At 38.1% G+C, this 24454-nt stretch overlaps 1 protein-coding gene across 1 annotated transcript in view; it reads left to right on the top strand.

Annotated features, from left to right (window-relative positions):
• LOC102808665 (CMP-N-acetylneuraminate-beta-1,4-galactoside alpha-2,3-sialyltransferase-like) overlaps positions 1-24454 on the top strand; it is a 63688-nt gene that overhangs the window by 22566 nt on the left and 16668 nt on the right. Inside the window, exons 4-6 of the mRNA XM_085503511.1 lie at positions 5788-5928; positions 8198-8295; positions 24135-24201. Coding sequence (XP_085359637.1) covers positions 5788-5928; positions 8198-8295; positions 24135-24201 — 306 coding nt within the window. The remainder of the gene's footprint in view (positions 1-5787; positions 5929-8197; positions 8296-24134; positions 24202-24454) is intronic.

Genomic DNA, 24454 nt, shown 5'->3' with positions numbered 1-24454 from the left:
TATTTGTTTCTTTTACCATATGTCTTTGATTATATTCTGTAGAAAGAAACTATGGTATAGTTTTCATCATGTTGGGATCACCATTTTAGCTCCACTGTCGTCTTTGTCAAGCGGAGCTTATCATACACTGTATGAGTGATTGTCCGTCGGCATCTGTCATCCGTGTCAACTTTTTACTTTTTTGACTTCTTCTTGAAAACTACAAGCCTGAATGCTTTAATTCTTGTCTTGTATGTTCCTTGGGTAGACCTCGCTTAGATTTGTTCATTTCATGATATCTTCAATTCTCTAATTTTGGTGAATATTTTTGTAATTTTTGGTAAAAAAGTGATATTTTCGACTTCTTTTTGAAAACTACAAGTCAGATTGCTTTGATATTATACATGTACATACTACATGTGGACTGCTTTCAGATTGTTCATTTTGTAATGATATCTTCAATTCTCTAATTTTGATGAATATTTTTGTCATGTTTGGTAAAAAGTGATATTTTCGACTTCTTGTTAAAAACCACAAGTCTGATTGCTTTGATATTATACATATAGGTACTACAGATGGTCTTCTCTCAAATTTGTTCATTTCATGATGATATCCTAAATTTTCTAATTCTAAAGAATATTTTTGGTAAAAAGTGATATTTTAGACTTCTTATTGAAAACTACAATTCCTGCCTAAAAGAAAAAAATATCTACTCACTTCTAATTTTGCTATTCTTTCTAGGAATAATTAAAGCTGTTGATGTTATTGATCAATTGAGCTTTTATAGGCTTCACAACAAAGTCGATCAGAGCTACGTATTGTATTTTTATTGTTCATTAGTGTCTTGACATTTTCTGCTAAAAAGCTTTCTTGACTGATGGTTTGCATGTTTATGTATTGTCAAGTTTCTAATTTTGTTCAATTAATTGGACTAAATTTATCAAAAAGCTGACCCATTTTAGACTCCCGTGTGCACAAATTTTATGCAAAACTGTAATAGCTCAAGCACTGTTGAAGATGGAGACATGTAATCAGTGCTATAACAAAGGTATTCAACAAGAGATGTGATATTATTTGACCATATTTGGTATAAAAATTTCAATGTTTAGAGATCTATTACAGATGGTACAAATATAAATAGTTATTGCCACAAATGGAAATGTACACCTGTATATTGTGCATTTTTTGATGAAAATTTTCTGTTGTGTAAGTGTGGAAAATCATATATGGTCTGTATTTACATATGAACCACCAGTACTAAAATTGTTTTATCTCTGTATGCATGCATTTCAGCCCTGAAATTTGAATACAAAATTTAAAACACTCTTTACACGACGGGTAAATTCTAAACATAGTCATTGTTAATTGTTTCAATTATATCACATGCATGTATAAACGCATGTCAGCAAACCATGTACCATATCATACATGTAGGTTGACCATCAGTCATATATTGTCCGTCAACCTCTATCATTCAAACGACATTTTCTCCAAAACCACCAGCTGGATTGCTTTATATATCAATTATACATATTATGCATTACATACACAAATACAAGATATGCCCTTCCAGTGACCATTGTCACAATTACTAAATTGTCATAGATTTCACTTCTCCTATTCACCTAGTAACTGCCACTGCCCTCTGCACTTGTCAATTACAGCAGAGCTCTACCGACCACAAGGTCGCTTGTTCTGTGAGGAATGAAATTTTAGGACCATCAAACTGGTATAATAGAGCAAATAGGTAGCCATTGATAAAAAAAAAAACTACCACAGTAAAAAAAGTGATCTCCAAACAGTCATGTTTGAATTTGTAAATAGGTTGTACATATGCTAATTAGAGGAGTATATAAACAAGAACTGAATTACATGTACTGTATATTTTTGTAAAGCATTTATTTTGTTTTTCACTTCCTCTTCATCATAGACTGATTGTTGGCAAACTGTTTGCCATAAAGACAAATAAATGATCATGAAGACAAATATAAAATGATGAGACTTGCCAAATCTACTACAAATTGATGTCACTGTATAATTAGGTAAAATGTACAGGAACTATTAGTGTTGAAAAGTGAATATTATGTAGAGAGTATATTACCGGTATGAATATTGCAGTTAAATCTGGTTTGTGTTCAAAATGACCGACTCAGTGTCTCAATCCAAGTGAAAGTGACTGACTCGGTGTCTCAACCTCAGTGCAAGTCGCTATGACTTAGTGTCTCAACCCCAGTGAAAGTCGCTGATACAGTGTATCAACCACATTCAAAGTCTTTTTTTTTTTTAAAATGTTCTTGTGCCAGGCGACATTTCCGGACATTGAATGTCATTGTTGTCTCTCCTGACTTTTTTTTGTAAGTGCAAATTGCAAGTGCTAGTGCTGACACATATTGCATTTTGCCACAGAAGTCATTTCCTGTTTGGGACTACATGACAGGGCTGTGTGGCCATCTCCCTATCAAATGGCAATTTTAATGCGCTATTCTGGCTTCAACCAGGCCCGGTCGAACACAAGCACCTGCGGACCTTAACCAAGGTTCCCCCAAAGTCGCATTCATTAGTGAATGAATCTCGGCCAGTGGAAATGACCTTCCCATTGAGTCTGTGGCACACTCACCCAGGGTAGGGGTGGACCCTTTGATGTTCAGCCTAAGGTAGGATTTGAACTGGGGTCTACCGATCATGAGTCTGATGCGACAACCACTATGCTAACAGTGACTGGTATCCACATTCAAAGTCACTAACCCAGTGTCTCGACCCCGATGAAAGTCAATGACTTGGTGTCTTAACCCCAGTGAAAGTCACTGACTTGGAATCTCAATCCCAGTGAAAGTCAATGACTTGCTGTCTCAACCCCAGTGAAAGTAACTGACTCAGTGTCTCAACCCCAATGAAAGTCAATGACTCGGTGTCTCAACCCCAATGAAAGTCAATGACTCGGTGTCTCAACCCCAGTGAAAATCACTGACTCGGTGTCTCAACCCCAGTGAAAGTAACTGATTCAGTGTTTCAACCCCAGTGAAAGTAACTGACTCGGTGTCTCAACCCCAATGAAAGTCAATGACTCGGTGTCTCAACCCCAGTGAAAGTAACTGACTCGGTGTCTCAACCCCAATGAAAGTCACTGACTTGGTGTCTCAACCCCAATGAAAGTCACTGACTTGGTGTCTCAACCCCAATGAAAGTCACTGACTTGGTGTCTCAACCCCAGTGAAAGTCACTGACTCGGTATCACAACCCCAGTGAAAGTCACTGACTCGATATCACAACCCCAGTGAAAGTTACTGACTCGGTATCACACCCCCAGTGAAAGTAACTGACTTGGTGTCTTAACCCCAGTGAAAGTAACTGACTCGGTGTCTCAACCCCAGTGAAAGTAACTGACTCGGTGTCTCAACCCCAGTGAAAGTCACTGACTCAGTGTCTTAACCTCAATGAAAGTCAATGACTCGGTGTCACAACCTCAATGAAAGTCAATGACTCGGTGTCACAACCCCAGTGAAAGTAACTGACTTGGTGTCTCAACCCCAGTGAAAGTAACTGACTCGGTGTCTCAACCCCAGTGAAAGTAACTGACTTGGTGTCTTAACCCCAGTGAAAGTCACTGACTCGGTGTCACAACCCCAGTGAAAGTAACTGACTCGGTGTCTCAACCCCGGTGAAAGTAACTGACTCGGTGTCTCAACCCCAGTGAAAGTAACTGACTCGGTGTCTCAACCCCAGTGAAAGTAACTGACTCGGTGTCTCAACCCCAGTGAAAGTAACTGACTCGGTGTCTCAACCCCAGTGAAAGTAACTGACTCGGTGTCTCAACCCCGGTGAAAGTAACTGACTCGGTGTCTCAACCCCAGTGAAAGTAACTGACTCGGTGTCTCAACCCCAGTGAAAGTAACTGACTCGGTGTCTCAACCCCAGTGAAAGTAACTGATTCAGTCTCTCAACCCCAATGAAATTCAATGACTTGGTGTCTCAACCCCAATGAAAGTCAATGACTCGGTGTCTCAACCCCAGTGAAAGTAACTGACTCGGTGTCTCAACCCCGGTGAAAGTAACTGACTCGGTGTCCCAACCCCAGTGAAAGTCACTGACTCAGTGTCTCAACCTCAATGAAAGTCACTGACTTGGTGTCTCAACCCCAGTGAAAGTCACTGACCCAGTGTCTTAACCCCAGTGAAAGTCACTGACTTGGTGTCTCAACCCCAATGAAAGTCAATGACTCGGTGTCTCAACCCCAGTGAAAGTAACTGACTCAGTGTCACAATCCCAGTGAAAGTAACTGACTCGGTGTCTCAACCCCAGTGAAAGTAACTGACTCGGTGTCTCAACCCCAGTGAAAGTAACTGACTCGGTGTCTCAACCCCAGTGAAAGTAACTGACTCGGTGTCTCAACCCCAGTGAAAGTAACTGACTCGGTGTCTCAACCCCAGTGAAAGTAACTGACTCTGTGTCTCAACCCCAGTGAAAGTAACAGATTCAGTCTTTCAACCCCAATGAAATTCAATGACTCGGTGTCCCAACCCCAGTGAAAGTCACTGACTCAGTGTCTCAACCTCAATGAAAGTCAATGACTCGGTGTCTTAACCCCAGTGAAAGTCACTGACTCGGTGTCCCAACCCCAGTGAAAGTAACTGACTCGGTGTCTCAACCCCAGTGAAAGTCACTGACCCAGTGTCTTAACCCCAGTGAAAGTCACTGACTTGGTGTCTCAACCTCAATGAAAGTCACTGACTCGGTGTCCCAACCCCAGTGAAAGTCACTGACTTGGTGTCTTAACCCCAGTGAAAGTCACTGACTTGGTGTCTTAACCCCAGTGAAAGTAACTGACCCAGTGTCTCAACCCCAGTGAAAGTCACTGACTCAGTGTCTCAACCCCAGTGAAAGTCACTGACCCAGTGTCTCAACCCCAGTGAAAGTCACTGACCCGGTGTCCCAACCCTAGTGAAAGACACTGACTCGGTGTCTCAACCCCAGTGAAAGTCACTGACCCAGTGTCCCAACCCCAGTGAAAGTCAATGACTCAGTGTCCCAACCCCAGTGAAAGTCACTGACTTGGTGTCTTAATCCCAATGAAAGTCACTGACTCGGTGTCCCAACCCCAGTGAAAGTCACTGACTCGATGTCTCAACCCCAGTGAAAGTAATTGATTCAGTCTCTCAACCTCAATGAAATTCAATGACTCGGTGTCCCAACCCCAGTGAAAGTCACTGACTCGGTGTCTCAACCCCAGTGAAAGTAACTGATTCAGTCTCTCAACCTCAATGAAATTCAATGACTCGGTGTCCCAACCCCAGTGAAAGTCACTGACTCGGTGTCTCAACCCCAATGAAAGTCACTGACTTGGTGTCTTAACCCCAGTGAAAGTAACTGACTAGGTGTCTTAACCCCAGTGAAAGTCGACAGTTCCATCACAGTCGTAATGTCAGAGGTCATATCATTTTTGTTTGTGCCTCAAGTCACCTATACAGTCAGTCACTTGAAGACCGACGTCCCTAGCAGACTTGATTTTCAGGAATTCGTTTTTGATTTATATATTTATATGTTACGCAAATACAGTTTATTCAGACATGAATTATCCTTTGTGTGTTTGTCTGTCAATGCGTGTAAATGTGCCCATCTCTATCTTGGACATGCCTGGACCAATCACATTCAAACTTTACAAACACATCATACATTCTGGGATACAGAAAAGCGGCCAATTTAATGTTAAAATTCATCAAAATCAAACATTTCTGACATTCTGGACCCAGAGTTCAGTTCATTTATTGCCTTCTTAATCCAAGTCTGTTGTCTGTTGTTTTTTTATTGCAGTGTATTTTCATCATCAAAGAACATATCAGATAGTAAGAAAAGTAATGACACGTCTGTAGAGGTAAAACCACTACCCATTGCCGTTTACCCAAACTGTACAATAAAGAAGTCACTAAGCAATATGAGGTTATTTACAAATAGGTAAGCTAATCTGTTCATGCGATTCACACCAATTACTATCAATATTTGTTTAAGTTAGATATTTTATAAAGGGGTCTTACTACTGCCAGCCAGTTGACCTCCCCTGAATTAAAAATAATGGTACCACCCACCAATACCAGTAGAATCTTCAGTTTTTCACTTTTCTGGTACGAGACACAGGCTGTAAATTTGGAAGTTGCTATTCAGTTTAGTTAACGCTTTCATTAGTGTATCATTAATTTAACTTTTGTCGTTTGTTTAATCTGCACTTGCACTCGAGTGTAGTAACCTTCATTGATGTTTTTGATTTCATGATTCGTTCGTAAAATTAAATTCATAAGTTATATTCAGTCAGCGATACAAGGAATGCTTATTTTTCTCTATTAATGTGATTTACCAGCATTCCATTGGAAAAGAAAACAATTAAATTCTTGTTTCCACTTTGGCCGTAACAAACAGACGACAAGCTTTGAAAAAAAATGGCTGCCAGGTCAGAGGTCAATGTCTAAATATACGTATTTTAGACGTGATTGCGAAAATAAAGTGCATATATTTTTTCACTTTTATCAAATCAGATTAATTTTACATTGAAATATTTAAAATGAAAGTTAAAAAAATTAAAGAAAATGAATATTAATTAGCTCATGAATATTAATGACCTCATGAATATTAATTAGCGACCGGCACTCAAATCAGGCTGGGCAGAACCCTGACATGCCTATTCATGTGTCACAGTCACCACATGCCTGTTCATGTATCACAGTCTCCACATGCCTGTTCATGTAGCACAGTCGCCACATGCCTATTCATGTATCACAGTCACCACATGGCTGTTCATGTATCACAGTCACCACATGGCTGTTCATGTATCACAGTCACCACATGCCTGTTCATGTGTTGCAGTCACCACATGCCTGTTCATGTGTTGCAGTCACCACATGCCTGTTCATGTGTTGCAGTCACCACATGCCTGTTCATGTGTTGCAGTCACCACATGCCTGTTCATGTGTTGCAGTCACCACATGCCTGTTCATGTATCACATTCGCCTCATGCCTATTCATGTATCACATTCACCACATGCCTATTCATGTATCAGTCACCACATGCCTATTCATGTATCAGTCACCTCATGCCTGTTCATGTATCACAGTCGCCACATGCCTGTTCATGTAGCACAGTCGCCACATGCCTATTCATGTATCATAGTCTCCACATGCCTATTCATGTATCATAGTCTCCACATGCCTATTCATGTATCACAGTCTCCACATGCCTATTCATGTATCACAGTCACCACATGCTTATTCATGCATCACAGTCACCACATGCCTGTTCATGTATCACAGTCACCACATGCTTATTCACGCATCGCAGTCACCACATGCTTATTCATGCATCACAGTCACCACATGCCTGTTCATGTATCACAGTCACCACTTGCTTATTCATGTATCACAGTCACCACATGCTTATTCATGCATCACAGTCACCACATGCTTATTCATGCATCACAGTCACCACATGCCTATTCATGCATCACAGTCACCACATGCCTATTCATGCATCACAATCACCACATGCCTATTCATGCATCACAGTCACCACATGCCTGTTCATGCATCACAGTCACCACATGCCTATTCATGCATCACAGTCACCACATGCCTATTCATGTATCACAGTCACCACATGCTTATTCATGCATCACAGTCACCACATGCCTGTTCATGTATCACAGTCACCACATGCTTATTCATGCATCGCAGTCACCACATGCTTATTCATGCATCGCAGTCACCACATGCCTATTCATGCATCACAGTCACCACATGCCTGTTCATGCATCACAGTCACCACTTGCTTATTCATGCATCACAGTCACCACATGCCTATTCATGCATCACAGTCACCACATGCCTGTTCATGTGTCACAGTCACCACATGCCTGTTCATGTGTCACAGTCACCACATGCCTATTCATGTATCACAGTCACCACATGCCTATTCATGTATCACAGTCACCACATGCATGTTCATGCATCACAGTCACCACATGCATGTTCATGTATCACAGTCACCACATGCCTATTCATGTATCACTGTCACCACATGCCTATTCATGTATCACTGTCACCACATGCTTATTCATGCATCACAGTCACCACATGCCTATTCATGTATCACAGTCACAGTTGAAACATGTCAGAATTTATTTTGTGATGTCATAAAGAGTGATAGTGATAAATGTGAAATTTATTTTTATTGTAGATTTAAAGAAGATTATCCACCTTTTCTGTCCCCTGGCTTTATGAAATGGGATGTTCAAATGAGTCAGTATCCCCCACCATTTGGTATGAAAACTGCAGGTATGGGAAATTTTCAAAATTGTTTAACATTCTGCAAACAGAAAACATTCTATTTTCGTTTTTTTTTAATGTAATGATATTGAAGTGGCAAGGTATAGTGGTTGTCAGTGTTTTCATCGTCATCACCAAAAGTGGCATGGTTGTCATTAACACTTGTGGCCAAAATAACTTAAGTAATTTTTGGTAAAATTTGTTTTTTAAACTATAAAGTATTATCAACCAATGTATAATCTTAATGTACTTCAAGTTTGGTATAGCTGGTTCATTTATAGAATAGAATAAAATAGAATACTTTATTATCACTGTACAGAAATATAAAAGCATGTAAATGAGACCCTAGAACACAGAAGTTTTCTTTCATCTGTGTAAAGTTTACATTGAGTGATAAAATGAACTTTATCCTCAAGTAAGATTCATCAAGGGCATTTTCTTTCATTGATTTTATGTTTTGGTATAGTGTGTCGCACAGTTTCAATGTGATATCTTCAAATCTCTAATTTTGATGAATATTTTTTTTGTCATTTTTGATGAAAAGTGATATTTTTGACTTCTTGTTAAAGACTGCAAGTCTGATTGCTTTGATATAATTATACATATAGGTACTACAGGTAGTCCTCTCTCAGATTTGTTCATTTCGTGATAATATATAGGTACTACAGGTAGATTTGTTCATTTCATGATGATATTTTCAATTCTTCAATTTTGATGAATATTTTTGTTAAAAAGTGATATTTTCGACTTCTTGTTAAACAACGCAAATTCGATTGTTTTGATGTTATACATGTAGGTACCTCAGATAGATCTCTTTAAGATTTGTTCATTTTCTAATGATACCTGGTATGTATGAAAATGTGTGAATGATTCGGGACGGCGAGATGGCATAAATAAGACATATACCATACAAAATATGTGTGTGTGTGTAAAAAGTTTTGTTTTGTGTCTGACGTACTTGGCTAGAAAAATAAAAAAAAGCGGTACGATCAGACAGCTACTTTTTAGCAACGCATTGATTGTTTGTTTACATATTTATCAACTTTTGGTTGAGTTGCTTGCCGTCTGTTCTGCTCTGTTTCCCTGTGATGTCTCTTGTTTAGCCACTGTCCCTAAACCACCCAAAGACACAAAATAACATCTTGATCACTATTAAATTGGTGAAAACAAGTTCAAATTAAACCAATCAAAATGTATCCTATTAATTCGCTCCTGAAAAAAATAATTTCCATTTGTATCCTATTAATTCGCTCACTCCAGATATAATTGTTTTTTACTACAGTTAGTTTTTACAGTATATGCAATGTTATTTTGTTCAAGTGATATCACAGTGTGTAGGTGTCTATAATAAGAGTATGCCTTGAATTGTTTAATAGGAAACATTCAGTGTCCATTCGTACACTAGTGTTACTGGGCAGTATTACTTACATTCAGTGTCCATTCATAGACTAGTGTTACTGGGCAGTATTACTTACATTCAGTGTCCATTCGTACACTAGTGTTACTGGGCAGTATTACTTACATTCAGTGTCCATTTGTACACTATTGTTACTATTGTTACATTCAGTGTCCATTCGTACACTAGTGTTACTGGGCAGTATTACTTACATTCAGTGTCCATTCGTACACTAGTGTTACTGGGCAGTATTACTTACATTCAGTGTCCATTCGTACACTAGTGTTACTGGGCAGTATTACTTACATTCAGTGTCCATTTGTACACTAGTGTTACTGGGCAGTATTACTTACATTCAGTGTCCATTCGTACACTAGTGTTACTGGGCAGTATTACTTACATTCAGCGTCCATTCGTACACTAGTGTTACTGGGCAGTATTACTTACATTCAGTGTCCATTCGTACACTTGTGTTACTGGGCAGTATTACTTACATTCAGTGTCCATTCGTACACTTGTGTTACTGGGCAGTATTACTTACATTCAGTGTCCATTTGTACACTAGTGTTACTGGGCAGTATTACTTACATTCAGTGTCCATTTGTACACTAGTGTTACTGGGCAGTATTACTTACATTCAGTGTCCATTCGTACACTAGTGTTACTGGGCAGTATTACTTACATTCAGTGTCCATTTGTACACTAGTGTTACTGGGCAGTATTACTTACATTCAGTGTCCATTCATACACTAATGTTACTGGGCAGTATTACTTACATTCAGTGTCCATTTGTACACTAGTGTTACTGGGCAGTATTACTTACATTCAGTGTCCATTTGTACACTAGTGTTACTGGGCAGTATTACTTACATTCAGTGTCCATTTGTACACTAGTGTTACTGGGCAGTATTACTTACATTCAGTGTCCATTTGTACACTAGTGTTACTGGGCAGTATTACTTACATTCAGTGTCCATTTGTACACTAGTGTTACTGGGCAGTATTACTTACATTCAGTGTCCATTCGTACACTAATGTTACTGGGCAGTATTACTTACATTCAGTGTCCATTTGTACACTAGTGTTACTGGGCAGTATTACTTACATTCAGTGTCTATTCGTACACTAGTGTTACTGGGCAGTATTACTTACATTCAATGTCCATTCATAGACTAGTGTTACTGGGCAGTATTACTTACATTCAGTGTCCATTTGTACACTAGTGTTACTGGGCAGTATTACTTACATTCAGTGTCCATTTGTACACTAGTGTTACTGGGCAGTATTACTTACATTCTGTGTCCATTTGTACACTAGTGTTACTGGGCAGTATTACTTACATTCAGTGTCCATTTGTACACTAGTGTTACTGGGCAGTATTACTTACATTCAGTGTCCATTTGTACACTAGTGTTACTGGGCAGTATTACTTACATTCAGTGTCTATTCGTACACTAGTGTTACTGGGCAGTATTACTTACATTCAGTGTCCATTTGTACACTAGTGTTACTGGGCAGTATTACTTACATTCAGTGTCCATTTGTACACTAGTGTTACTGGGCAGTATTACTTACATTCAGTGTCCATTTGTACACTAGTGTTACTGGGCAGTATTACTTACATTCAGTGTCCATTCGTACACTAGTGTTACTGGGCAGTATTACTTACATTCAGTGTCCATTTGTACACTAGTGTTACTGGGCAGTATTACTTACATTCAGTGTCCATTCGTACACTAATGTTACTGGGCAGTATTACTTACATTCAGTGTCCATTTGTACACTAGTGTTACTGGGCAGTATTACTTACATTCAGTGTCCATTTGTACACTAGTGTTACTGGGCAGTATTACTTATATTCAGTGTCCATTTGTACACTAGTGTTACTGGGCAGTATTACTTACATTCAGTGTCCATTTGTACACTAGTGTTACTGGGCAGTATTACTTACATTCAGTGTCCATTTGTACACTAGTGTTACTGGGCAGTATTACTTACATTCAGTGTCCATTCGTACACTATTGTTACTGGGCAGTATTACTTACATTCAGTGTCCATTTGTACACTAGTGTTACTGGGCAGTATTACTTACATTCAATGTCCATTCATAGACTAGTGTTACTGGGCAGTATTACTTACATTCAGTGTCCATTTGTACACTAGTGTTACTGGGCAGTATTACTTACATTCAGTGTCCATTTGTACACTAGTGTTACTGGGCAGTATTACTTACATTCAGTGTCTATTCGTACACTAATGTTACTGGGCAGTATTACTTACATTCAGTGTCCATTTGTACACTAGTGTTACTGGGCAGTATTACTTACATTCAATGTCCATTCATAGACTAGTGTTACTGGGCAGTATTACTTAAATTCAGTGTCCATTTGTACACTAGTGTTACTGGGCAGTATTACTTACATTCAGTGTCCATTTGTACACTAGTGTTACTGGGCAGTATTACTTACATTCAGTGTCTATTCGTACACTAATGTTACTGGGCAGTATTACTTACATTCAGTGTCCATTTGTACACTAGTGTTACTGGGCAGTATTACTTACATTCAGTGTCCATTTGTACACTAGTGTTACTGGGCAGTATTACTTACATTCAGTGTCCATTTGTACACTAGTGTTACTGGGCAGTATTACTTACATTCAGTGTCCATTTGTACACTAGTGTTACTGGGCAGTATTACTTACATTCAGTGTCCATTTGTACACTAGTGTTACTGGGCAGTATTACTTACATTCAGTGTCCATTTGTACACTAGTGTTACTGGGCAGTATTACTTACATTCAGTGTCCATTTGTACACTAGTGTTACTGGGCAGTATTACTTACATTCAGTGTCCATTTGTACAGTAGTGTTACTGGGCAGTATTACTTACATTCAGTGTTCATTTGTACACTAGTGTTACTGGGCAGTATTACTTACATTCAGTGTCCATTTGTACACTAGTGTTACTGGGCAGTATTACTTACATTCAGTGTCCATTTGTACACTAGTGTTACTGGGCAGTATTACTTACATTCAGTGTACATTCATTCACTAGTGTTACTGGGCAGTATTACTTACATTCAGTGTCCATTTGTACACTAGTGTTACTGGGCAGTATTACTTACATTCAGTGTCCATTCGTACACTTGTGTTACTGGGCAGTATTACTTACATTCAGTGTCCATTCGTACACTAATGTTACTGGGCAGTATTACTTACATTCAGTGTCCATTCGTACACTAGTGTTACTGGGCAGTATTACTTACATTCAGTGTCCATTTGTACACTAGTGTTACTGGGCAGTATTACTTACATTCAGTGTCCATTCGTACACTAGTGTTACTGGGCAGTATTACTTACATTCAGTGTCCATTCGTACACTAGTGTTACTGGGCAGTATTACTTACATTCAGTGTCCATTTGTACACTAGTGTTACTGGGCAGTATTACTTACATTCAGTGTCCATTTGTACACTAGTGTTACTGGGCAGTATTACTTACATTCAGTGTCCATTTGTACACTAGTGTTACTGGGCAGTATTACTTACATTCAGTGTCCATTCGTGCACTAGTGTTACTGGGCAGTATTACTTACATTCAGTGTCTATTCGTACACTAGTGTTACTGGGCAGTATTACTTACATTCAATGTCCATTTGTACACTAGTGTTACTGGGCAGTATTACTTACATTCAGTGTCCATTTGTACACTAGTGTTACTGGGCAGTATTACTTACATTCAGTGTCCATTTGTACACTAGTGTTACTGGGCAGTATTACTTACATTCAGTGTCCATTTGTACACTAGTGTTACTGGGCAGTATTACTTACATTCTGTGTCCATTTGTACACTAGTGTTACTGGGCAGTATTACTTACATTCAGTGTCCATTTGTACACTAGTGTTACTGGGCAGTATTACTTACATTCAGTGTCCATTTGTACACTAGTGTTACTGGGCAGTATTACTTACATTCAGTGTCTATTCGTACACTAATGTTACTGGGCAGTATTACTTACATTCAGTGTCCATTTGTACACTAGTGTTACTGGGCAGTATTACTTACATTCAGTGTCCATTTGTACACTAGTGTTACTGGGCAGTATTACTTACATTCAGTGTCCATTTGTACACTAGTGTTACTGCGCAGTATTACTTACATTCAGTGTCCATTTGTACACTAGTGTTACTGGGAAGTATTACTTACATTCAGTGTCCATTTGTACACTAGTGTTACTGGGCAGTATTACTTACATTCAGTGTCTATTCGTACACTAATGTTACTGGGCAGTATTACTTACATTCAGTGTCCATTTGTACACTAGCGTTACTGGGCAGTATTACTTACATTCAGTGTCCATTTGTACACTAGTGTTACTGGGCAGTATTACTTACATTCAGTGTCCATTTGTACACTAGTGTTACTGGGCAGTATTACTTACATTCAGTGTCCATTTGTACACTAGTGTTACTGGGCAGTATTACTTACAGTCAGTGTCCATTTGTACACTAGTGTTACTGGGCAGTATTACTTACATTCAGTGTCCATTTGTACACTAGTGTTACTGGGCAGTATTACTTACATTCAGTGTCCATTTGTACACTAGTGTTACTGGGCAGTATTACTTACATTCAGTGTCCATTTGTACACTAGTGTTACTGGGCAGTATTACTTACATTCAGTGTCCATTTGTACACTAGTGTTACTGGGCAGTATTACTTACATTCAGTGTCTATTCGTACACTAATGTTACTGGGCAGTATTACTTACATTCAGTGTCCATTTGTACACTAGTGTTACTGGGCAGTATTACTTACATTCAGTGTCCATTTGTACACTAGTGTTACTGGGCAGTATTACTTACATTCAGTGTCCATTTGTACACTAGTGTTACTGCGCAGTATTACTTACATTCAGTGTCCATTTGTACACTAGTGTTACTGGGAAGTATTACTTACATTCAGTGTCCATTTGTACACTAGTGTTACTGGGCAGTATTACTTACATTCAGTGTCTATTCGTACACTAATGTTACTGGGCAGTATTACTTACATTCAGTGTCCATTTGTACACTAGTGTTACTGGGCAGTATTACTTACATTCAGTGTCCATTTGTACACTAGTGTTACTGGGCAGTATTACTTACATTCAGTGTCTATTCGTACACTAGTGTTACTGGGCAGTATTACTTACATTCAGTGTCCATTTGTACACTAGTGTTACTGGGCAGTATTACTTACATTCAGTGTCCATTCGTACACTAGTGTTACTGGGCAGTATTACTTACATTCAGTGTCCATTCGTACACTAGTGTTACTGGGCAGTATTACTTACATTCAGTGTCCATTCATACACTAGTGTTACTGGGCAGTATTACTTACATTCAGTGTCCATTTGTACACTAGTGTTACTGGGCAGTATTACTTACATTCAGTGTCCATTTGTACACTAGTGTTACTGGGCAGTATTACTTACATTCAGTGTCCATTTGTACACTAGTGTTACTGGGCAGTATTACTTACATTCAGTGTCCATTCGTACACTAGTGTTACTGGGCAGTATTACTTACATTCAGTGTCCATTTGTACACTAGTGTTACTGGGCAGTATTACTTACATTCAGTGTCCATTCGTACACTAATGTTACTGGGCAGTATTACTTACATTCAGTGTCCATTTGTACACTAGTGTTACTGGGCAGTATTACTTACATTCAGTGTCCATTTGTACACTAGTGTTACTGGGCAGTATTACTTATATTCAGTGTCCATTTGTACACTAGTGTTACTGGGCAGTATTACTTACATTCAGTGTCCATTTGTACACTAGTGTTACTGGGCAGTATTACTTACATTCAGTGTCCATTTGTACACTAGTGTTACTGGGCAGTATTACTTACATTCAGTGTCCATTCGTACACTAATGTTACTGGGCAGTATTACTTACATTCAGTGTCCATTTGTACACTAGTGTTACTGGGCAGTATTACTTACATTCAATGTCCATTCATAGACTAGTGTTACTGGGCAGTATTACTTACATTCAGTGTCCATTTGTACACTAGTGTTACTGGGCAGTATTACTTACATTCTGTGTCCATTTGTACACTAGTGTTACTGGGCAGTATTACTTAAATTCAGTGTCCATTTGTACACTAGTGTTACTGGGCAGTATTACTTACATTCAGTGTCCATTTGTACACTAGTGTTACTGGGCAGTATTACTTACATTCAGTGTCTATTCGTACACTAATGTTACTGGGCAGTATTACTTACATTCAGTGTCCATTTGTACACTAGTGTTACTGGGCAGTATTACTTACATTCAGTGTCCATTTGTACACTAGTGTTACTGGGCAGTATTACTTACATTCAGTGTCCATTTGTACACTAGTGTTACTGGGCAGTATTACTTACATTCAGTGTCCATTTGTACACTAGTGTTACTGGGCAGTATTACTTACATTCAGTGTCCATTTGTACACTAGTGTTACTGGGCAGTATTACTTACATTCAGTGTCCATTTGTACACTAGTGTTACTGGGCAGTATTACTTACATTCAGTGTCCATTTGTACACTAGTGTTACTGGGCAGTATTACTTACATTCAGTGTCCATTTGTACAGTAGTGTTACTGGGCAGTATTACTTACATTCAGTGTTCATTTGTACACTAGTGTTACTGGGCAGTATTACTTACATTCAGTGTCCATTTGTACACTAGTGTTACTGGGCAGTATTACTTACATTCAGTGTCCATTTGTACACTAGTGTTACTGGGCAGTATTACTTACATTCAGTGTACATTCATTCACTAGTGTTACTGGGCAGTATTACTTACATTCAGTGTCCATTTGTACACTAGTGTTACTGGGCAGTATTACTTACATTCAGTGTCCATTCGTACACTTGTGTTACTGGGCAGTATTACTTACATTCAGTGTCCATTCGTACACTAATGTTACTGGGCAGTATTACTTACATTCAGTGTCCATTCGTACACTAGTGTTACTGGGCAGTATTACTTACATTCAGTGTCCATTTGTACACTAGTGTTACTGGGCAGTATTACTTACATTCAGTGTCCATTCGTACACTAGTGTTACTGGGCAGTATTACTTACATTCAGTGTCCATTCGTACACTAGTGTTACTGGGCAGTATTACTTACATTCAGTGTCCATTTGTACACTAGTGTTACTGGGCAGTATTACTTACATTCAGTGTCCATTTGTACACTAGTGTTACTGGGCAGTATTACTTACATTCAGTGTCCATTTGTACACTAGTGTTACTGGGCAGTATTACTTACATTCAGTGTCCATTCGTGCACTAGTGTTACTGGGCAGTATTACTTACATTCAGTGTCTATTCGTACACTAGTGTTACTGGGCAGTATTACTTACATTCAATGTCCATTTGTACACTAGTGTTACTGGGCAGTATTACTTACATTCAGTGTCCATTTGTACACTAGTGTTACTGGGCAGTATTACTTACATTCAGTGTCCATTTGTACACTAGTGTTACTGGGCAGTATTACTTACATTCAGTGTCCATTTGTACACTAGTGTTACTGGGCAGTATTACTTACATTCTGTGTCCATTTGTACACTAGTGTTACTGGGCAGTATTACTTACATTCAGTGTCCATTTGTACACTAGTGTTACTGGGCAGTATTACTTACATTCAGTGTCCATTTGTACACTAGTGTTACTGGGCAGTATTACTTACATTCAGTGTCTATTCGTACACTAATGTTACTGGGCAGTATTACTTACATTCAGTGTCCATTTGTACACTAGTGTTACTGGGCAGTATTACTTACATTCAGTGTCCATTTGTACACTAGTGTTACTGGGCAGTATTACTTACATTCAGTGTCCATTTGTACACTAGTGTTACTGCGCAGTATTACTTACATTCAGTGTCCATTTGTACACTAGTGTTACTGGGAAGTATTACTTACATTCAGTGTCCATTTGTACACTAGTGTTACTGGGCAGTATTACTTACATTCAGTGTCTATTCGTACACTAATGTTACTGGGCAGTATTACTTACATTCAGTGTCCATTTGTACACTAGCGTTACTGGGCAGTATTACTTACATTCAGTGTCCATTTGTACACTAGTGTTACTGGGCAGTATTACTTACATTCAGTGTCCATTTGTACACTAGTGTTACTGGGCAGTATTACTTACATTCAGTGTCCATTTGTACACTAGTGTTACTGGGCAGTATTACTTACAGTCAGTGTCCATTTGTACACTAGTGTTACTGGGCAGTATTACTTACATTCAGTGTCCATTTGTACACTAGTGTTACTGGGCAGTATTACTTACATTCAGTGTCCATTTGTACACTAGTGTTACTGGGCAGTATTACTTACATTCAGTGTCCATTTGTACAGTAGTGTTACTGGGCAGTATTACTTACATTCAGTGTCCATTTGTACACTAGTGTTACTGGGCAGTATTACTTACATTCAGTGTCCATTTGTACACTAGTGTTACTGGGCAGTATTACTTACATTCAGTGTCCATTCATTCACTAGTGTTACTGGGCAGTATTACTTACATTCAGTTTCCATTTGTACACTAGTGTTACTGGGCAGTATTACTTACATTCACTGTCTATTCGTATACTAGTGTTACTGGGCAGTATTACTTACATTCAGTGTCCATTCATACACTCGTGTTACTGGGCAGTATTACTTACATTCAGTGTCCATTCGTACACTAGTGTTACTGGGCAGTATTACTTACATTCACTGTCTATTCATACACTAGTGTTACTGGGCAGTGTTACTTACATTCAGTGTCCATTTGTACACTAGTGTTACTGGGCAGTATTACTTACATTCAGTGTCCATTCGTACACTAGTGTTACTGGGCAGTATTACTTACATTCACTGTCTATTCATACACTAGTGTTACTGGGCAGTATTACTTACATTCAGTGTCCATTTGTACACTAGTGTTACTGGGCAGTATTACTTACATTCAGTTTCCATTTGTACACTAGTGTTACTGGGCAGTATTACTTACATTCACTGTCTATTCGTACACTAGTGTTACTGGGCAGTATTACTTACATTCAGTGTCCATTCGTACACTAGTGTTACTGGGCAGTATTACTTACATTCAGTATCTATCGTACACTAGTGTTACTGGGCAGTATTACTTACATTCAGTGTCCATTCGTACACTAGTGTTACTGGGCAGTATTACTTACATTCAGTGTCCATTCGTACACTAGTGTTACTGGGCAGTATTACTTACATTCAGCGTCCATTCGTACACTAGTGTTACTGGGCAGTATTACTTACATTCAGTGTCCATTCATACACTAGTGTTACTGGGCAGTATTACTTACATTCAGCGTCCATTCATACACTAGTGTTACTGGGCAGTATTACTTACATTCAGTGTCTATTCGTACACTAATGTTACTGGGCAGTATTACTTACATTCAGTGTCCATTCGTACACTAGTGTTACTGGGCAGTATTACTTACATTCAGTGTCCATTTGTACACTAGTGTTACTGGGCAGTATTACTTACATTCAGTGTCCATTCGTACACTAGTTTTGCTGTTAGTCCCTGTTCGAACAATAATAATTTCTTCTCCGTCCGTCAGTCTGTCCGTTCGAAGTGTATTTCAGAACCCTGTGGAACAAATCTGTTTATTCTTTGCATGTGCCTAGTACTTCATCTGGGTCATATGCACGTGCAGTGGTTTACTGATTCAATCAAAGGTGGCGGATTGGCATCCATTTTGTTTTTTGAAAATGTGCTATCTTATGCATGCTTTGTCAGTTTTTGTTCAAAATTTGGTACATACATTGTACCTTTTAGATTACATGTCCCTGACAATTTTGTTTCATAATCAGATCAAAGGAACCAGAAAATAAGTATGGTAAGCAGGTCCTTTTGAGGTGACGTGTATGCTGACCATATACCAATCATTTAACGTGACAGTGTGTCAGCCTGTTGAGTAGTGAATTAAAGAGTATATACACCCTCTAAAGCATGTCTGTTTTTTACACAATGGTTTTCTATTTATTCTTCTAGTGGGTATCATTTTGTGAAATGGGATTATATGACATGACCTTTATGGTTTCCAGATTGTTGTAGGGGAACTAACAAATTCTAGTGTTTATTGGCATGGCAACACGTAACAAGATATGTTTTTGACTCCCGTGTGCGAAGCACAAAAGGGAGTCTTTGCAGTTACCCTGTCTGTATGTCTGTATGTATGTCACTTTTTTTGTTCCACCGTTATCTCAAGAACCACTAATCAAATTTTGGTGAAACTTGGTACATAGAACTGATGCTCTGGGATAATGCGCAGAGTTGATTAGGTTTTGGTAAAAATCTATTAATATTAATTACCTAATTTGCATGATAATTAGCTAATTTTTAGCTGTTCTATGACTGTTCCACTGATTTTTGAAGAACCACTCATTGGATTTCAATGAAACTTGGCACATGGATGCTCTGAACTAATGCGCAGATTTGATTAGTTTTGGGTAAAAATCTGTTAATATTATTAATTACCTAATTTACATAATGATTAATCAATTTTCGGCTTTTTCACTGATATCTCAAGTACTAATCATAACATTTCAATAAAACTTGGTACATAGATGTCATATGATACTGCACAGACCTGATAGTTTTTAGGGTAATTAATTACCTAAATTGCATAATTAATAAAATTTTCAGCTTTTGATATTTCGAGTAGTAATGATCACATTTCAATGAAACTTGGTACATTGTTACTTGAGGACTATGCAGAGACCTAATTAGTTTTTGGGTAAATATTTGTGCATATTAATCACCTTATTAGCATAATTAGTTAATTTTCAGCTTTTCACCTCTCTCAGATTTGTTCATTTCATGATGATATCTTTAATTCTCTAATTTTGGTGAATATTTTTGTAATTTTTGGTAAAAAGTGATATTTTTGACTTCTTGTTAAAAACCGTAAGTCCAATTGCTTTGATATTACATATTATATAGGTACTACATGTGTATCTTTCTCAGATTTGTTCATTTTGTAATGATATCTTCAATTCTCTAATTTTGGTGAATATTTTTGTCATTTTTGGTAAAAAGTGATATTTTTGACTTCTTGTTAAAAACAACAAGTTCAATTGCTTTGATATTACATATATAGATACTACATATGGACCACTCTCAAATTTGTTCATTTCATGATGATATCTTCAATTCTCTAATTTTGATGAATATTTTTGTCATTTTTGGTAAAAAGTGATATTTCCTTCTTGTTAAAAACCACAATCATTTATGGTTAAAAATTATATTTTTGAATTCTTGTTGAAAACAGCAAGTCCCATTGCATTGATACTATGCATATTGTTCATTTTCTAATGATATCTTCTGTTCTTTAATTGAAATGTGCATTACTAACAGCGGAGCTATCTCAGCTGAGAGGCTGCTTGTTCACTAGTGGAACAGCCCCTAACATTTAAAGATAAAATTTTAGTATCACCATTTCACAAATTATTTTCACAATGATTATTGCATATTATAATGCCCCAACCCAAGACCTGAACAACAAAACAACAAAAACAATATTTGACCATACACGAAACCGAAGTTACCAACAAATATTGGTTAAAACTCCAAAAAGAAAAGGATAAGAATGAAAAATAATCTAGGCGATGTCGTCAGATCAAAAAGAAAACAAATAGTAAGCGAATGCTTATCTAATGATCACATGTCACAGGGCACTTAGGTTGATAATTAACAAAATAAACCAAGTAGCATTTTTTTCACTACTAATTTACAGAAGGATATGTACCGAAAATATGTTCACCCTAATGAAGACTTGCTAAATTTACATGATAAAAGAAACGTTTTTATAAGAGACACTATGTGCAATAGTGAATAATTTGTGAAAATCAAAAACATTTTATTCAATCACTGTGGCTTGAAAAGTTCATAAAAATTACATACTTTGTGCCCATATTACACTTGCACTACTTGACAAAAAAACCATGTTTTTCCAAAAGAAAAAAAAAATGACAAGTTAAACGCACGTACATATCAGAGTACACAATAAACTAGTTACATCAACTCTGCAATGTTTTAACATGTGCATCTTCATGATATTTCAATACTGCTGGGTACGAAATGAAAGGATGGCTTCCAGGATTTTCATGCTTTAAATGTCGCAGCTTAGGAACAAGTTGTTTACGGGTCGCACATGTTGCATCACAAAAATCTTAAATATACTGTTCCCTTGAAAAGGTTTGGCCACCAAACACTACACCGCACTTTTTTGTACTTTTTTCTTGTGCTGGAAACGCAGAAATGCTACAGAGATTGGATGGGGCTGCTTCCTCCCTGGTATAAAATATGTTGGAACTCTATGCGCCCGTTCGATTTCTACGTCACAGTTTATTCTAGATTTTGTGAAAAACCACATGGACCACTCATTTCCGATTTTTCAGGGACATTATAAAATATTAAATTGTTACGACGCAATCTGTCTTACAAGTCATTTTGTCGCACTTTTAGATCCTTGACTTCAGTTTTACTAACCTTTTCGTTCAGCATGCGCAATTCCACCTGGTCTTCTTGTATCTTAATCAATTGGGACTCCATTTTTTCCATTCTCTCCAATCTTACTTCTATTTGTTGCAACCTACAGTACTAAGTATCAAATCTAATTTCTGAGACCTTGACCACGTTTGAATCTTCCAGTATTGAGTCATTCAATGGCGTCTTACTTCACAAAAAATAATCAATTGACTGGACCGACACTGGATGCGATGTTACCAAACCGGACACGTGCGTAACAAGATATGTAACCTTTATAGGTATTGCAGACTTGGCTTATGTACATCTGTGTCAAACCCTCAAAAGTATCAGGATATGTAACCTTTATAGGTATTGCAGACTTGGCTTGTGTACATCTGTGTTTAACCCATCAAAAGTATCATTATGTGTAACCTTTATAGGTATTGCAGACTTGGCTTGTGTACATCTGTGTTTAACCCTCAAAAGTACCAGGATGTGTAACCTTTATAGGTATTGCAGACTTGGCTTGTGTACATCTGTGTTTAACCCTAAAAAGTACCAGGATGTGTAACCTTTATAGGTATTGCTGATTTGGCTTATGTACATCTGTGTTTAACCCTCAAAAGTACCAGGATGTGTGACCTTTATAGGTACATGTATTGCAGACTTGGCTTGTGTACATCTGTGTTTAACCCTCAAAAGTACCAGGATGTGTAACCTTTATAGGTATTGCAGACTTGGCTTGTGTACATCTGTGTTTAACCCATCAAAAGTATCAGGATGTGTAACCTTTATAGGTATTGCAGACTTGGCTTGTGTACATCTGTGTTTAACCCATCAAAAGTACCAGGATGTGTAACCTTTATAGGTATTGCAGACTTGGCTTGTGTACATCTGTGTTAACCCTCAAAAGTACCAGGATGTGTAACCTTTATAGGTATTGCAGACTTGGCTTGTGTACATCTGTGTTTAACCCATCAAAAGTACCAGGATGTGTAACCTTTATAGGTATTGCAGACTTGGCTTGTGTACATCTGTGTTAACCCTCAAAAGTACCAGGATGTGTAACCTTTATAGGTATTGCAGACATGGCTTATGTACATCTGTGTTTAACCCTCAAAAGTACCAGGATGTGTAACCTTTATAGGTATTGCAGACTTGGCTTGTGTACATCTGTGTTTAACCCATCAAAAGTACCAGGATGTGTAACCTTTATAGGTATTGCAGACTTGGCTTGTGTACATCTGTGTTAACCCTCAAAAGTACCAGGATGTGTAACCTTTATAGGTATTGCAGACTTGGCTTGTGTACATCTGTGTCAAACCCTCAAAAGTACCAGGATGTGTAACCTTTATAGGTATTGCAGACATGGCTTATGTACATCTGTGTTTAACCCTCAAAAGTACCAGGATGTGTAACCTTTATAGGTATTGCAGACTTGGCTTATGTACATCTGTGTTTAACCCTCAAAAGTACCAGGATGTGTAACCTTTATAGGTATTGCAGACTTGGCTTGTGTACATCTGTGTTTAACCCTCAAAAGTACCAGGATGTGTAACCTTTATAGGTATTGCAGACTTGGCTTGTGTACATCTGTGTTTAACCCTCAAAAGTACCAGGATGTGTAACCTTTATAGGTATTGCAGACTTGGCTTATGTACATCTGTGTTAACCCTCAAAAGTACCAGGATGTGTGACCTTTATAGGTATTGCAGACTTGGCTTGTGTACATCTGTGTTAACCCTCAAAAGTACCAGGATGTGTGACCTTTATAGGTATTGCAGACTTGGCTTGTGTACATCTGTGTTAACCCTCAAAAGTACCAGGATGTGTGACCTTTATTTGTATAGATATTGAAGGTTTATGTTAATCTGTGTTAAAACGTGTGTCTTATTTGCAGGTGATATTGCTGAACGTATTTTAAAGGAAAACACAGATTTTGGTCTACCTATAGAAACGCAAAATAGGTAAGTGTTATTTATATTTCATGGTAGAAGGTGATATATACTGGATTCTGCCATAAATTCGCCCATCCGAAAAATCGTCCTGGGCGGTTACACAGCTGGTGGGCCCTTATTTGGGGTTCAACATTTCAAAAAATGAACATCAAATATTTTAGGGGGCTTATATTTTCATTGAAAAATCCACCTACGCCGATTTTCAACACCGGCAGTTGGACCACAGAAGCTAATCTAAAATCTTATAATTTTTTTTTTGCTG

The sequence above is a fragment of the Saccoglossus kowalevskii genome, chromosome 9 (genome assembly GCF_978046115.1).
Source record: "Saccoglossus kowalevskii chromosome 9, keSacKowa6.1, whole genome shotgun sequence".
Classification (NCBI taxonomy): domain Eukaryota; kingdom Metazoa; phylum Hemichordata; class Enteropneusta; family Harrimaniidae; genus Saccoglossus; species Saccoglossus kowalevskii.
This window is presented reverse-complemented; position numbering and strand designations above follow the sequence as displayed.